We start from the raw sequence: 15,773 nt of genomic DNA, 5'->3' as shown, positions 1-15,773 counted from the left end.
TGCTGAGCCCTCTGCTAATGACATGCAGAGAATCTCCGGTCATCCTCATAAGAGCCCCACAAGGTGATATGTTATCCCCATTCAGTTGACAAGGAGACTGAAGTGCAGAGCCATTGAATAGTGCCGGCAGGTAGTGTGGTTAGAATTCAAACCCCTCCTGTTTCCAAAGCTTACGCTGTCAACCACAGCTGCCCAGCTGCTGTGTAGGTTTGATCGGGATTCCTATTCCCATTGGATGGATTGAGAAATAAACTCCAGTGGGCTCAGTGATGGACCCAGGCCACACAGCTAGGCAGTGGTGGGCCGGAAGCTGGGTCTGAGCTGGCCCAGTGCTACTGCCTCCACAGCACCCCAGTCCTACCAGGGAGTCCTGTCCCAAGTGCCCTTCGCCCTGCCCTCCCCCTTTCTCACAAGGAGTGTCTTTTCCGACTGTAGCGGCACCACCCAACCCAAACCGTGAGGTGGCCGGGGACACCATCATCTTCCGGGACACCCAGATCAGCAGCAGGGCCGTGTACCAGTGCAACACCTCCAACGAGCACGGCTACCTGCTGGCCAACGCCTTCGTCAGCGTGCTGGGTGAGTGCACCCCTCCCTCCGCTCGCCTGCCTGGACCTTGCTCACCTCATGGACACACTTTCTCCTCCAGTGATCGGCCAGGCTGGTGGGGTATGAGGGCGGCAGGATGGGAGAAGCACAGAGACCCAGAATGACATTTGCGGGGAGGATGGAGGACTTAAAATCCATAGAGCTGGGTGTGCAGACAGAGTTCATTCCATGCGCGAAGTCAGTCTCAGTCCCCTTCCTCCCCTGATGAGAGGAGGGACCGTCTCGTCTCCTTGGTGTGTCCATGTTGACTCTCCCTGGGTTCTCCATGGTCTCGGTGGGAAATAGTCCTGAATATGTTCGTGACATTCCCAGAGCAGGGAGAGGGCAGTGGGCAGGTGCAGCTAGGAGAAGCCTTGGGGCTGTGGAGGGGCAGGTATAGAAGCTGCTGGAAAACTGGGGGGAACCCTTTGCAAAAGCTGGACTGGATGTAGGGTAGGTGAAGGACAAATGGATAAGCTTCCTCCTTCCTCACCTAACCCTCAGAGACTTCTTAAAGGAGGGAGGTTGATGGGGGAAGGTACACTGGTGCTGAGAAAGCTGCTGTGAGGAGAAGGAACAGAGAGATAAGACTGGTCCACAGAGAGGAAGAGGAAGACTCCCCACCTAAGGTCAGTTCTCTGGGAATTGCAGACGTGCCGCCTCGGATGCTGTCACCCCGGAACCAGCTCATCAGGGTGATCCTGTACAACCGGACGCGGCTGGACTGCCCGTTCTTTGGGTCTCCCATCCCCACACTCCGATGGTAAGTTCCAGGAGACCAGGCCTCCCCCACAGGGTCATCTGTCTCGCCTTTCTCATTCCATCTGGCCCATGAGAGGTATTCAGCAAGTCCTGGGAGCCTTAAAGGGTTGAAGCTGGGAGGAGTTGGCAGATCATCTGGGTCAACCCTCTTATTGTGCAAAGAAAGAAACCGAGGCCCAGAGACTTGCCAAGGCCACCCAGTGGTCGGAGGCAAGACCCACAAGGCTCGGGGCTCCTCCCGCTCCCCGGGCTGGTCCTTTCTCAGTATGCTGTGTGTCCTGCTGCTCTGTTGTGAGGTTTAAGAATGGGCAAGGAAGCAACCTGGATGGTGGCAACTACCATGTCTACGAGAACGGCAGTCTGGAAATCAAGATGATCCGCAAAGAGGACCAAGGCATCTACACCTGTGTTGCCACCAACATCCTGGGCAAAGCTGAGAACCAGGTCCGCCTGGAGGTCAAAGGTAAAGGAGAGAGTTGCTAGGTAGAGGGAGGGGTGGGGAGGGCAAGGAAGCCACCTCCTCAAAGTTATCCATGTGTGTCACTCACTTTGAAAATGTGCCACACCTAATGTTTAATACCTAGTGGGACCTCCCTCCAGGTCTGTGTGTCCTCTCCGTGGAAGTTTCGTGGCCAGGGCCTCTGGCTGGCCTGGTGTTGTGAGCACTGAGTCATTACCAGCCTGGTCCAAATAGACTTAGGCAGGGACGCCTGCTACCCACACCAGCTCCCCACTACCACCCCAGAAAATACGTCCTGTGTTCCTGAGCCGGAGAGAAAGGATTTGGGGATTGGCTACTGTTTGGGATCCCCCCCATACCAGGCGTCCCCTACCATTCATGTAACCGAATCCTATTTCTGCCACTTCCGTGGTCCATCTAACCTGGAGGTCATGCATGTCACACTGTGTGGCCACACGGGCATGGGGTGGCAGAGACGAGCTCCGGGGGCTTCCCCACAGACCCCACCAGGATCTACCGGATGCCTGAGGACCAGGTCGCCAAAAGGGGCACCACGGTGCAGCTGGAGTGTCGCGTGAAGCACGACCCCTCCCTGAAGCTCACAGTCTCGTGGCTGAAGGACGACGAGCCCCTCTACATCGGGAACAGGTTTCCGCTTCTCCCCCCTCTCTTCCTGCTGCTCCTTTGGGGCGGTTTCTTTTCCCTTGCTCTTGGGGATGCATCGAAGAACACAGGGAACCTGTGTCATGTGTGTCACTGGGGAACTGCTGAGGAGGGCGTGACAGCCTCAGCGACTCCCTCCACATCAGGCGAGACCCCCCCTCCCACTGCAGCTTCCCCCTCTCCCCCGTCAGGGCTCTGCTTCTCTCTCCGCCTCCTCCCTCCCTCTTCTCCTCTCCTTCCCACTCCTTTCTGTCTTCACTTCTCTCCCTCTCTTCCCTCACTTCTTCTCCTGTCCTCCTCCCTTTATTTTGTCCTTTCCCTTCCTCCTTTTCACAGCCAGGACTCCCTCCCCATCCTCTCAGCCCTGCCTGCAGTGCTCCTGTTCTCCAGCAGAGGGCAAGGTTGGCCGAGCAGACTCTCACCCTTGTGGTTAATGGGGTTCTCTGCCCTTAATGCACCTGGGACCGTTTACCAGGCCCGTGCCTGCCCCATCCATCCCTCATCCCAGATTCGGATTTAATTGGAGTTGAGGGAGGGCCCAGGCATAGATAGTGTTTAAAAGTCCCCCCAAGTGTTTGTAATGTGCAGCTAGGGTTAAGAACGGCTGATCCGAGCCTCCCTTCAGGACTCACCCTCGTCCGTCTCGGGGAAGGTTGAGCATCAGTACCAGCTGTTTCCAGTGATGATCTGGTTTTCTGCAGGGGTGTAGCCTGCGGGTGGGTGCAGGCATTATGGCCCTCAGCGAGGCTCACAGTCTGCCCTCCTCCCTCTATGGGAGACAGTGCAGAGGAGCCCGGGGCACCTGGGCTGAGCCTGGGCATCAATCTGGGCTGAAGATGGAGCTGGAAGTACGAGAAGACCTGCCTTTTGGGGGTGGGCCTAACTGTGCCCTAATTCGGGAGGGGAGCACAGCACAGGAAAGGCACAGAGAGCAGACCCAGTGTGGGAACTGAGGACAGTGAATACGGGTCAGGGCCACTTTGGCTCCACCTACTTTCCTGTCCCCTCCAGCAAGCACCGTAAGTGCTCAAGGTGACATGAAGACCCTGCCTCTCTCGAAGCACTGAGGTGGAGCCTCACGTCCCCTAGGAGGGGCTGCGGCTGCCCAGCCCAGACTACAGCGCCGCCTCCTGCCTTCTGACCCACCATCCCCACTTCAGGGAGAAAGCAGCCGGGCAGTGCCCAGCACTCCTGCTGCCTGCCACCTTCACTGGCACCCTACTCGCCTTCCTCCCAACCCCTGCCCGGTACCTTTGCAGGATGAAGAAGGAAGAGGACTCCCTGACCATCTTTGGTGTGGCCGAGCGGGACCAGGGTAGCTACACGTGCATTGCCAGCACCGAGCTGGACCAAGACCTGGCCAAGGCCTACCTGACCGTGCTAGGTAACTGCCGCTGCCCACACTGGCGCTGATCCCCACCCCCTACTTCCCGAGGCCAGAGAAGCAGAGGACGGTTCCAAGGGCAGAGCCTGTGGTCAGCGAGCCAGCCAGGCCTGGTGATCCTCCTGCCTTCCGGTTTAAGGGTTAGGAAGCTGCTCCTTTCAGAACAAGCAGTGCTGGATGCCTTACCTCCTGAATGGAATCATTAACTTGCCCAAATCCTCACCTGAAGGGTGCCTGAAGGAGAGAGGGAATGGACAGGGGGTTCTCATTGTGATCATTTTTACCAACTTTACAGCTAACTCTAAACCACTAAGTCAATTAAAACGATCCATCCTTGAAGCAAGACTGAACTTTGTGTTCGTCCTTCCAACACCCTCTGCTAGCCTTCCTCTCTGCACCCCTTTCCTGATGGGATTTCACAGGGTGCTGTGCATTTCGGATGATCCTGTCTTGTCCTGCCCTCGTGTCCAGGCCAGACTGTAAATACTAAGCCATCCCAGACCTGGGGACGTAGCCTCTCCCATCCGGGGAAGCAAATCCCGTCCTCATCTCTTCTGTCTCCGGGCCCCCTATTGCCATAACTCTCAGTGCACTCCTGTCCCTCGGCAGTGTCCCTGCATGGTCACAGGGAACAGTGGGCCCAGGCACAGTCATAGCATTGGGACAGGAAGGACCCAGGGTGTCTACCCCCAGCTGTGGAGGGAGCACAGGAAGGCCTTTGTGAGGGTGGGGCACTCTCCATGGAAGTGGGGGAGGGGTGAAGCTGTGCAGGGGCAGGTGTTCAAGCCTTGGCTGCCTATTCTCACCCTTCGAGAACACCTTTATCCCCAGATAACCTGCTAACCTGGATAACCCATCTTACCTTTGCAGCTGATCAGGCCACTCCAACTAACCGTTTGGCTGCCCTGCCCAAAGGTAATTCATACTAATCCCGGGACCGTCGCCAAGCACCCGAGGTGTGTGGGAGGGAGGAGTGTAGGAGGAGGAAGGCACTGCCAGACAGGAGTGCTGTGTACCGGCAAGGGGCGGCCTGCCCCGCTCCCTGCCAAATCTGACTCCTCTCAAGAGGCCCACGTCACCTACCTTAGCCCATCACAGCCCGACTCCCGGCTTCCTGCTCCTTTCACAGACTGAGCTCCGAAGTCCGGCTGTCACTCCCCGCATCCCCAGTCCCTTACCTCTGGCCATGCCCACCACTCCCTTGGGGTGGCCTGTTCTCTTCCCCCAGCTTAGCCTCTGAAGTGTATTCAGTCAGGAAACCCACTTGCTTTGAGTTATCTGTAGGCCCGTCTTTTTTGCAGCCTTTCACATCTACCATACACCCATTTCCAATCCGCACACATTCGTGTGCAACACAGATAAACGTGGGCTCCAGTGACTCACCTTCCAGATCCTTCCAGTAACCAGCCAAAATGTGGAAATAGCTGGTTCAAGGAGCCAGGATAGGAGAAAAAATCACGCCTACCCTCACCAGTCAGTGGCCAGATGACTTTATCCCCAGGCCAAGAGGGCACTTACACACACTTAGGAAATCCAGTGAGACCGGAGCCCCAAAAAGGTGCTGCCTCCACCCTTGTTAGGGCCTCTGTCCTGCTGTCCATCACTGAAACTTCTAGACTGAGTCCCTGTCTCTTCCCTGGCCTGGTCCTCTGTCTTTGTCCCCCCTATTCCCTTAACTGGTCTGCCCTGCCCAGCTCTCCAAACACCCCCCGGCTCCTGCCCCCTCAGAGCCTCGGCACACAGAGTAGAAGATAATTATGAGAAAATGAGACAAAATCCCAGACTTCTTCACCAGTTTTCCTAAAGGTTGTGAACATGGGTCTAATGCAAAGGGCAGCATTTCCCAAATGCTTGCACTCCGAGAACATCCACATCAATGGGGTGGGTTGGCACCAGCTCTCCCTGTGCCCTGCATTCCTTGATATTTTGGGCAGGGGGTGGAATTTGGGGTTGTCTCTTTGTTCTTTCTTGAACCCTGAGGGAAGGGGGCGGTCCCTGTGCTGACCCTCCGGCACAGGCTGGGGTTGGTTCTTGTGGTGGTGACCTCAGCCCGTCAGAGTCCTGTCCGTGGGACAGTGTTCAGGGCTGAGGCCAGCACAGGGACGGGCCGGCTCTAACTCGGGAGGCCTGCGTGGTGTCTTCTCCCTTTGCTGCCAGGACGGCCAGAGCGACCCCGGGACCTGGAGCTCACTGACCTGGCCGAGAGGAGCGTGAGACTGACCTGGATCCCGGGGGACGATAACAACAGCCCCATCACAGGTCAGCCGGGGCCCTGCGCTGCTGTCCAGAAAAGAGGGCCGGCAGCCCGGAAGCCAGAGGCCTGGCCCTGGTTTCTGGTCCCACTTCGGCCTCACTTGACGTGTGCCCTGGCCTGTTGACAGAACTCGTGGAGACCTTGGTTTCCCTTTCTGGGTCTTGGGAAGAGTACCTGTGCCTTTGTCTACCCAAGGGAGATTATAAAGACTAATGGAAACCATGAAGGAGCGCTCTTGAGAAAGAACTCACTAACTCAGCTCCCCAAACAGCCCTGTCTTCCTTGCCCCCTCAGACTACGTTGTCCAGTTTGAAGAGGACCAGTTCCAGCCAGGGGTCTGGCATGACCATTCCAAGTTCCCAGGCAGTGTCAACTCAGCCATCCTCCAGCTGTCCCCCTATGTCAACTACCAGTTCCGGGTCATTGCCATCAATGAGGTGGGCAGCAGCCATCCCAGCCTCCCGTCCGAGCGCTACCGAACCAGTGGAGCACGTGAGTGCTTGAGGGCTAACAAGAGGTGCTGAAGCCAGGTACCCCAAGTTCAAACTGAGTTCCCCCAGTCCCCAGCCACATGAATTTGGGCAAGTTACTTAACCTCTCCAAGGCTCAGCTTCCTCATCTGTGAAACAGAGAATAATAACACCATCTCCGTCATGGGGCTGTTGTGAGGATTACGTTTGAAAATGGGATTCGGGTACTTACCGTGATGTGCATATAGCAAGCACACAATAAAAGTTAACTGTCATTTTTATTATTACTAATATTATGAATAATTCTTGATGCTCTGCTTTAAAGGGAAGAGCTATGGCAAAGATTTGCAGTGAAAATATATAATCTGGGGTTGCACCAGGTTTCTTAACACACTTGGGTAATGAAGTGTTTAGATTTCTAAAATCATGCTGGCTCATTGCGGGTGGAGATGCTCCCAAAAAATGTTGAATGCCAGGGTAAACCAGTCTGGTATTAAACATACTTAGTGGATAATCCACAAAGGGGATAATCCACATTGAGTTGGCTGTACTGATCATCTAAAGTGTGGAAAGCCTTATGATAAATACTGTCTTGTAAGGGATTAAAATTCAAAAGAAATTATCCCTGCTTTGGGGGGTTTAAATCTTAGCTAGGAAGGCACATCATCCATATGAGAAAGTGGCAGAGCGAGTTCAGTTGCTTATGGGACAGAGTGTGTTGAGAGATGCTGAGAAAAGACAGAGCGTAGAAGGGACCAGTCAGGCTGAGGGAGAGAGGTTGCTTACTGTGCCCCAGTGATGAACAGACTGGACTTGAACTTTGCATCCATTTGGATTCCAGCCCCTGAGTCCAACCCCTCTGATGTGAAGGGAGAGGGGACCAGAAAGAACAACATGGAGATCACGTGGACGGTAAGAGCCCCTCGCAGCCCATCCATGATGCGCTTGCTTGCCTCGCAGCCTGGGAGCCCTCACCCTTTACACCCCTGTGACTCCAAGGCCGCGGGGTGGCTCAGACTACCTGGCTGGTGCGGGGGCTACTCTTCTCTGCATTGAGCATCCAGAAACCAAACAGCGGAATGTCTAAGAGCAACATTTAAGACAGGAGACAGGAGCAGAGATGACCAAGGAACAGAGACTGTCAGTCTGGCAAAATCAGAGAGTCCTGCGGGATCAGTGGGCTCCTTCAGAAGAGGGAGAAATTTAGATTAGTCTGTAGGAAAGATTTAGCCCAAACACCAGTACCTCACTTTGGTGTGTTCTGGGAGCCTGTCACTGGAGATTGCTGGGAGTGGGGAGAGACCAGCCTCTGAGTGGTCCTCCAGTGCCAGCCATCTGTAAGTCCAGGATGGACAAGGTGACTCAAAAGATGTCCTCTGGGCCAGGATTGAAAAAGCTCATCTTCATCTCAGCTCACTGACCACATTTTCCAAACCAAAACTGGGATATGTGGCCTCAAAATGACTTTTTTCCAAACCCCTGCCAAGTCTAAGAGATGCAAATTCACCCACTGAAATATTAACATTTTTGTGCTGTTGCCATGAGTAATGGAAACAGGGAGATACAGAGTTTGGAATCACGACCATCCCCATCCTCAGAGAGCCTGATTTCACAGCAGCCTTGGCAACTGGGCTGAGCCCAGACTTAAGACACCGGGGCTCATCTTGCAGGACCTTGCCAGGGTCGGTTCTTGGTCTACGGCTCTGTATTCCAGGCTCCCGGGGGACTGCTTCCCGGACCAGGCCCTTAGGGAACAAAAACAGAGTTTTTGCTCACTCCCAGCTCCGGCCTTTTGGGAAGGACAGGGCAGACATGCAAGGATTAAGTAGGACTGAAATCTGGAATTTTGAGTTCATTGGCAGTAGGCATGCTGTGGCTGAACCAAACCCACCCCCTTCTGACTTTGGAGACATTATATCACTGTCCATATTTTGTTTTCTGGTTGCTCCATCACAGGAAAGAGTCCTGTCGACAATAAAGCTTTCGCTCCCTGTGCACCTGCCAAGGGGGCTGGCTGCGGAATCAGAGGGACTAGGGCTTGGGTGGAAAATCTGCACGCTGCTGGCTTCACAGGACTCCAGGCTCCGGGGGGACTCAGAGTGGGGGCCATGGTCTCCCCAGCTCTGCCAGGGGGCTGGCCGCTGTTGGGCAGGTTGGGGCAGGGTGCCTGGCACAGAAAGAGTGCGAGCCTTGGGTGGCCTGGGCTCCTTGCCTGCACCCTCTCCACTCCTGCCATCTCTCTCCCTGCTCAGCCGATGAACGCCACCTCCGCCTTTGGCCCCAACCTGCGCTACATCGTCAAGTGGCGGCGGAGAGAGACCCGAGAGACCTGGAACAATGTCACTGTGTGGGGCTCCCGCTATGTGGTGGCGCAGACCCCCGTCTACGTGCCCTATGAGATCCGAGTCCAGGCAGAAAATGACTTTGGGAAGGGCCCTGAACCAGGCACTGTCATCGGTTACTCCGGAGAAGATTGTGAGTACCCTCCCCTGTCCCCACCCAGGACCCTGACGGCTGGGCTGCACAGGCCACCCTTACAGACCAGGAACCTCAGAGCGTGTCGGGGGTCTTCCGAGAACATCCTGGGGGGACACCCAGTTCCCAGGGAAGAGAAATCCCCTACAGTGACCTAGAGCAGACAGGCCCCAGGTAATGCCGGGAGCGGAGATGGTATCATCTGAACGCTAGTTAGTATTCTTGAACGTCGTCACCTAGTCCAACACTCTCACTTTATCAACATGAAAACTGAGGCCCTGCAAGGGAAACCCCTGCCAATATTGCACAATAGCAAATGTCAGGCTTGAAAATAGAACCCAGGCCTTCTGATCTACCTTACTGCCAGGGCTTGCTAGCACCACGGACCATCCGTCCCAACGGGCATAATTAGACGCCTCCACCGGAAGCAGGGCCACAGGCCAGACTCCTCCCTGGGCTCCCCAGGGGAATCCTTGAGGGAGCAAGGTCCACAGAGCCCCAGCCTGGAATGCTCCACACCAGGCACTGCAACATTCCCAGTGTTGCTCTTGGCCCTTGGAATTGAACATAAAAAGGGAAGTTCTTTGGAGGCTGTCACTGGGTAAATCAACACAATTCTGGGCATATATGTAGCAGTATGTGCCTGGCTCTCCAGATGGTGGTAGCCTCTCTGCCCCCAGCACATCAATCCTGTAGGTTTTTGAGCAAGGCAGGAGGGTCGGTGACGCCCCTCCTGGTCAGGGCAATCCGTGTCCTGGTGGGTTTGGGTCTGATCCAAGAAGAAATCATGTAGATGGATGAGGTGACCAGAAGGAAGGGAGGAGGAGAGTCTTGGGGAGGAGCAGAGTCACAAGGGCCAATGCTGGGGTCAGGAGTGGGGCCAGTGGGGTTCATAACGGTGAGATGGGAGGAAGTGAGGGTTGGGCACTTCCCTGGAAGTGATTATGTATTGGACCCACTTGGGAGATAAATAGAGGGGATCAGCAGGCCCTCCGTCCATCCCACTCCTCATCTCCGTGGTGGCAGACACTTCCGGACAGAAGACGGTAGGGACTACTAGAGGGTAAGTATGGAAAAGGCAGCATCTAGCCATGGACTTCACGGACCACCTCACAGTTTCCATCGCATCTGTGTACCCCTGCGGCAGATGCTTTAGAGAGGATGGGGCACGACTGCTTTTGCAGCAGAGTAGAGAAAACGGGGGTGAGAACTAGTTATGGGGGAGGGAGTGGCCCTCCCTTTGCAAGCAGTCACAGGATCAGAATCTTTTCCTGAACTTGGTTAGGGTGTCTTTAGTCTGTAGGTAACGTTTCCTGCAGGGCCCTGGCAGGAAATAAATGCCACTCAAAGGGGACTATTTCTAATGTGAGGACAGGGTTAGAGGGACAACAGCAAGGTACAGCAAACCAGCTGGAGGGCCAGCAACAGCAGGATGCTGTTACACCACTCTGGCCCTGAGGGGCTGGCGGCGGGCGAGTCACCATGGCCAGCGAGGGCTGCCCTTGTGTAGAAGAGTGCGGTGCTGTCATCCTGCCACCCCGCAAAGAGGCAGCCAGGGGGATAGATACCATCTTCCCTCTCCTGCCCTGGGAGCTCCTGTTGGTACCTCCTGTTGGGCAGACCCATCTGGAAGCCTGAGAACAGGGGAGCCCCGCTGACACGGTCCAGAGAGGACAAGCCTCCCGGGACCCGAAGCAGGGTGGGGAAGGGTGGACAATGGGATGGGGGGGCAAACAGAGACTCTGTGTGATGGTTGCACATAATCGCCCTCTAAACGTGTAGGCAGAGCCCTCCACCTGTGCTGCCGCCCTTTTGTCCTGAGCCTCCCCACACTCTTCCAAGTCCAGGCTGGTGGAGGAGGCATGGCCCCTGCCCTCAGGGAGTACCCAGTGTCCAGAGTGGGCTGGAGGTGCAGGCCAGCAGAGAACAAGTCAGAGGGGACTCTGGAGTCGGGGGCCCAGCCCTGCCTGCATAACCAGCTCTCTGTCCCAACACATTGCAGATCCCAGGGCTGCACCCACTGATGTTAAAATCCGAGTCCTGAACAGCACAGCCATCAGCCTTCAGTGGAACCGCGTCTACCCCGACACGGTCCAGGGCCAGCTCAGAGAGTACCGAGTGAGGAAGCCAGCTCCGAGCCCTGTCTAACCACCCAGCTCGCTAACCAGGGCGAGGGGGTAGCAGATGCGGGCCATAAGATATTTGGAATGGGTCCCTCGGGATGGCTGTTGGATCCAGAGTTGGTTCAAGAAGATGATGTCTAGGGTTAGCTGTTCAAAAATATACCCAGAAAAAATATATATACACCCAGATGTATCCTGCACCGGGTATGCTGAGAGATTCTGCTCAGCAGAAAATCATGTGAAGGGTGTTGGGTTTGGGTTGACCATACATAGCACATTATGCTTGTAATACATGTGTGTGGACACACATGTATCTCCAGAAGCAGTGTTGAGGCACCGCTGAGCTACACCCCTCCCCTCTCCTAATGGCCCCCGCTGGGCTGCTTGCCTCACCCAGTCTGATTTCATGAAGCCCCAACTAACCGGAAGAGCCACTAGAAGGGTACAAACCCTTCCCTGTTGTCACAGCCAACTCCGATTATCAAGGCCCTTGGCTCTCCCTGGCCACCTCTTCCATCCCTGACGTCTCTCTCTTTGAAAGGGAAGGGAGAGAAAACCCAGGGTATGCAAGGCTCTCCCTGATGAGTAGCTCTTTTTAAAAGTTCCTGGGGAGGCTGTAGCCCCCAGGGTAACACAGGCTTAGGGGTCATCGAGAGTTGGCTGATGGACAGTTGGGGGCACACAGAGGGAGTCAGTCTCTTCTCAGGAAATGGATTTGGTGGGTAGGGGAAGGAAGGCAAGGTGATATATATGCTTAAATGAGCTCTTCCCCAACTTGCACCCTTAACCTACTTGCCTAGAGATTTTTTTGGCTAAAGCTCCCTTTGGGTCCCCCTCTTAAGTCTGGACTTCCTCCTTACCTTGCCCTTGGAGGCCCCGGGTGATGCTCGTGTGACAGCTGACCTGGGGCTTCTCCTCCACTGCTCATCAGACCCCGTGTCTCAGACTCTCTCGACTGTACCTGTGACACTACCGCCTTGCACAGGCCGTCCCATCCCATCCAAGCTCTTGCCACCCCACAGCCTGGTCTCCCATTGGCTTGGACATGTCACTATCCTAAAGGTCTTTAAACAGTATTAAAAGGAACCATTTGACTTCAATGGATTAAACCAACCCTTTCTTATATTCAGACTTCCGGGGGTAACCTGCTGCTTTTCAACTCCTGCCCGCTGCCAATCTAAACCATACTAAATCTAACTCAAGGTGATGCGGTCTTTGAGCACAGAAAAGAGCTTTCCGTGCCTGGACCCTTGGCTCAAATTTGTGGTTCTGGCATGGACTCCCTGAGCAACCTATTCCCAGCTTGGAAAGAAGTCTCAAGATGGAGCCGCTCAGCTGTAAGTTTGGCTGACTTGCCAGTTCCCCAGAGAGGCGACATGGCTCAGAAAATGATTGAAACCAAAAACTCTTATTTTTTTTGACATCAATTCCCACTCACTAGTGGCTAATGAATGGGGACTGTCAGGACACCCCCAGCCCTCTGTGGGCCTGACGAGGTCGTTGGGGATTTGGAGCCTGTGGCCAGCAAAGGGAACACCGGTCACCACGAGCACCGCCATTAACAACTAACCTGGCTCTGCCTGGCCGAACCCTTACCGGCCTGCCTCTGTCCTGAAGGCCTACTACTGGAGGGAAAGCAGCTTGCTGAAGAGCCTGTGGGTGTCTCAGAAGAGGCAGCAAGCCAGCTTCCCCAGCGACCGCCTCCGTGGCGTGGTGTCCCGCCTCTTCCCCTACAGTAACTACAAGCTGGAGATGGTTGTGGTCAATGGGCGAGGCGATGGGCCTCGCAGTGAGACCAAGGTGTTCACCACCCCGGAAGGAGGTAGGTCCGGCCGCAGCTCCCTGGGTAGGGCAGGACGAGGGTGGCGTGGCCAGGTGGCCCTGCGCGGCTCCAGCGTGGCTTGGCCTGGACCGCGCAAATTGACCTCTGCCTGACCTCAAGGGGGGATGAGCTGCGAGCTGAGCAGCTCCGGCCGTGCTCATGGAGCACCGTCACCGAGGCGGCCGCCCTGACAGGAGATTGTACGTCAAGACGAGACTGTGCTGGCTGCTGACATGATTCCAGACGGGATGTGCACACGGACTCCCGAGGGCACCGCGGGAGCCGGGGCTGCCTGCCTACCACCTCCTGAGGGAGCTCAGGCACCTTGACCCCAGGAGGCACCTGGTTGGTTTACCATACCCAAGGACCTTCACTCTTGTTACACCACTGTAGTCTAGAGACTGCCCTGCAGTGGGCGCCCCGGTCCTGGGAGGCAGACACGGGCCAAGGTCCCGGCGCATCTCCTGTTCCTGCCACTCCTCTTGAACCAGCCGGGCAGTGGCTTTGCCCTCTTCTGTTTCTCCTTTCTCCCTTCTTAACTATTATTTTCCCCATTCTTCTTCTCTTCCTCCTTTGTCCTCTCCTCTGTTCTCCCCTCTTGTCTCTGTATTCCTGTCTCCCCTCCTCGTCTGGTTTTCATTACCAGCCGCTCCCCATCGCTCGTGCTCTTGGCACCATCCACATGTTCCGTCATGGGTTTCTCTCTTTTCACCCCTGAACCCGGCATTCTCAGCCCAGAGGCCAGGGCCTGATGCTTGGACCCAGTGGTGAGAATCCTTGTCTGAGGACTGGGAACTGCAGCCTCTATTACCAAACGGCTAACATTGGTTCCCTGCCTTGGGAATGACTGCCCAACTTGGAGGTTTCTTTGCAGGATCAGAGCCTAACGTGTTGAATCCAGCGTAGTTGCTAAAGGAGAACTTGACTGACTTCTTCCCCGTGTAAACCGAGTCTGAGCCATGCTTGTCCTAGATCTGGGGAAATGCCATCCTGGATGGGGCGATGGGCGCTGGCCACCTCGTAGTTCTCTGGGTTCTGGCTTAACAGTGATCCAGCACGGGGGTTGCCCAGAGGTCAATGCCTTCATACTTGTGCTTTGTTTTTTGTGTTTTCTTCATCTTGCCCGCCCCTCTTCTCTCCCCCATCTCCCCCACTCTCTCCTCCTTCCCCAAGTACCCAGTGCCCCCAGGCGTTTCCGAGTCCGGCAGCCCAACCTGGAGACAATCAACCTGGAATGGGATCATCCAGAACACCCCAATGGGATCCTGACTGGATATACTCTCAAATACGTGGCCTGTACGTTCTGCCCTTCTTTCTCTTGGATAACCTGAGAATCAGAAACCCCATTCTCAACACTTTTCCTAAGGAATCAAGGTAGAAAGCCTATGGGTACAGAGGTCATTGTGGAGGGATAGAGGGGCCAGGGAAAAAGTTTCCTGTAGGGTTAGGGGAGGCAAGTGAGACCCAATCCCTGCTCTCCTGACACAGCTCCTCCTGCAGGGAGCTTCCAGTCGGCCCGGTGAGACAAAGGGGACTTCTGGTTTGATGAGAGATTCAACCCCTGCCCTCAGGAATCTTAGAGTGTCTAACACCTACAAGTCTAGGAGAGAAGTTTCCTTACCTGATGGACCTTCCATCCGATGGGGCAGATAGTATGTGCATAGGAATCCACACGACACTGACACTCAGGGACACCTTAATAAGATGCCATTTATGGTAAGGCAGCTGTATGTAGAGCTGCCATGGAATTTGGAGTGGCTCAGTCAGGAGCCTGGGTCGGGACGACCTCACCTAAAGAGTTCAGCATCACCAGGCAGGGACAGGAGTGTCATTCATTTGAAAAACTTTAAGTCTTCTAAAGTGGGTGATGTTGTGCCTCAATGTGAAGCTCAAAGGACAGGTATTGTGCTGTTAAGGATTTTAATAGCCAGCTGTGTGCTTGTATGTGGTTCTGAATCCATCTCTGGACCTGACCTTCCCCCTTTGAGATATTTTACAAAGGAGGCCTTTTACAAAGGAGGCATTAACAAAGAAAAGCTCTAGTCGTTTTGCCCTAGTTCTGTTTGAAAGGAAAAAAGGAACTTCAAGTTCTGTCCTTGTTGAAAAGGCTTGAGGATTAAAAATTGAATCTTTCAGAATCAGCCACATAACTTTGCATTGAGCTGGCGATAATGAGATCAGTGAAAAAGTGTTACCCTGGTGCGTCATCAAAGAGCCGGAAAGGAGTTCTTGCACAGCCCTCGGCCTTTGAATCATCTCCCTCCCCTGAGTCCTTAAGATCACGGGCAGGTTCCACGGGTTCCCTTCCCAACAGAGTCGGGAAGACTTCGTCCTTCCAGCTGCAGATTATATAACCCATCATGGTCAATGTTGCTAAAGTTCAATTCCACTTACCTGTCTCTCCCCAGTTAATGGAACCAAAGTAGGAAAGCAGATAGTGGAAAACTTCTCTCCCAATCAGACCAAGTTCACGATGCAAAGAGCAGACCCCGTGTCGCGCTACCGCTTTTCCCTCAGTGCCAGGACGCAGGTGGGCTCTGGGGAAGCAGTCACAGAGGAGTCACCAGCACCCCCGAATGAAGGTAGGTGCACTGCGGCAGCCTCGGGGCGAATGGTCCCCGGGAATTCAGATGCCTAGAGAAACACGGACTGGGCCTCCTGGGATGGAGAGGCTGCAGGCCCTCGAGCCCTCCAGAGGAGGGAGCCACCCTGTGTGCTGAGAGGTAGGTACCGGCGATGTATCTGGAAAACACATCTTCTTACTGTTGCAAT

The 15,773-nt window shown here is 54.9% G+C and overlaps 1 protein-coding gene across 18 annotated transcripts in view; it reads left to right on the top strand.

Annotated features, from left to right (window-relative positions):
- LOC309630696 (neurofascin) overlaps nucleotides 1–15,773 on the top strand; it is a 292,900-nt gene that overhangs the window by 245,364 nt on the left and 31,763 nt on the right. For 11 of the 18 annotated variants that reach the window (XR_014245894.1, XM_082396241.1, XM_082396233.1 and 8 more), the window contains 14 exons: nucleotides 436–579; nucleotides 1,240–1,351; nucleotides 1,647–1,813; nucleotides 2,311–2,458; nucleotides 3,733–3,857; nucleotides 4,728–4,772; nucleotides 6,015–6,116; nucleotides 6,406–6,603; nucleotides 7,423–7,493; nucleotides 8,834–9,056; nucleotides 11,059–11,174; nucleotides 12,797–13,001; nucleotides 14,175–14,297; nucleotides 15,410–15,583. Coding sequence is in view for 17 of the 18 variants with exons in the window: in XM_082396241.1 (XP_082252367.1) it covers nucleotides 436–579; nucleotides 1,240–1,351; nucleotides 1,647–1,813; nucleotides 2,311–2,458; nucleotides 3,733–3,857; nucleotides 4,728–4,772; nucleotides 6,015–6,116; nucleotides 6,406–6,603; nucleotides 7,423–7,493; nucleotides 8,834–9,056; nucleotides 11,059–11,174; nucleotides 12,797–13,001; nucleotides 14,175–14,297; nucleotides 15,410–15,583 (1,953 nt within the window). In the remaining variant the exon portion in view is untranslated. The remainder of the gene's footprint in view (nucleotides 1–435; nucleotides 580–1,239; nucleotides 1,352–1,646; nucleotides 1,814–2,310; nucleotides 2,459–3,732; nucleotides 3,858–4,727; nucleotides 4,773–6,014; nucleotides 6,117–6,405; nucleotides 6,604–7,422; nucleotides 7,494–8,833; nucleotides 9,057–11,058; nucleotides 11,175–12,796; nucleotides 13,002–14,174; nucleotides 14,298–15,409; nucleotides 15,584–15,773) is intronic. The other 7 variants (XM_082396235.1, XM_082396234.1, XM_082396243.1 and 4 more) reach the window with 3 other exon arrangements.

This window comes from Balaenoptera borealis (genome assembly GCF_965194805.1).
Source record: "Balaenoptera borealis genome assembly, chromosome: 1".
Classification (NCBI taxonomy): Eukaryota; Metazoa; Chordata; class Mammalia; order Artiodactyla; family Balaenopteridae; genus Balaenoptera; species Balaenoptera borealis.
Note: the sequence above shows the minus strand (reverse complement) of the source record. Positions and strands in the feature narration are given on the sequence as shown.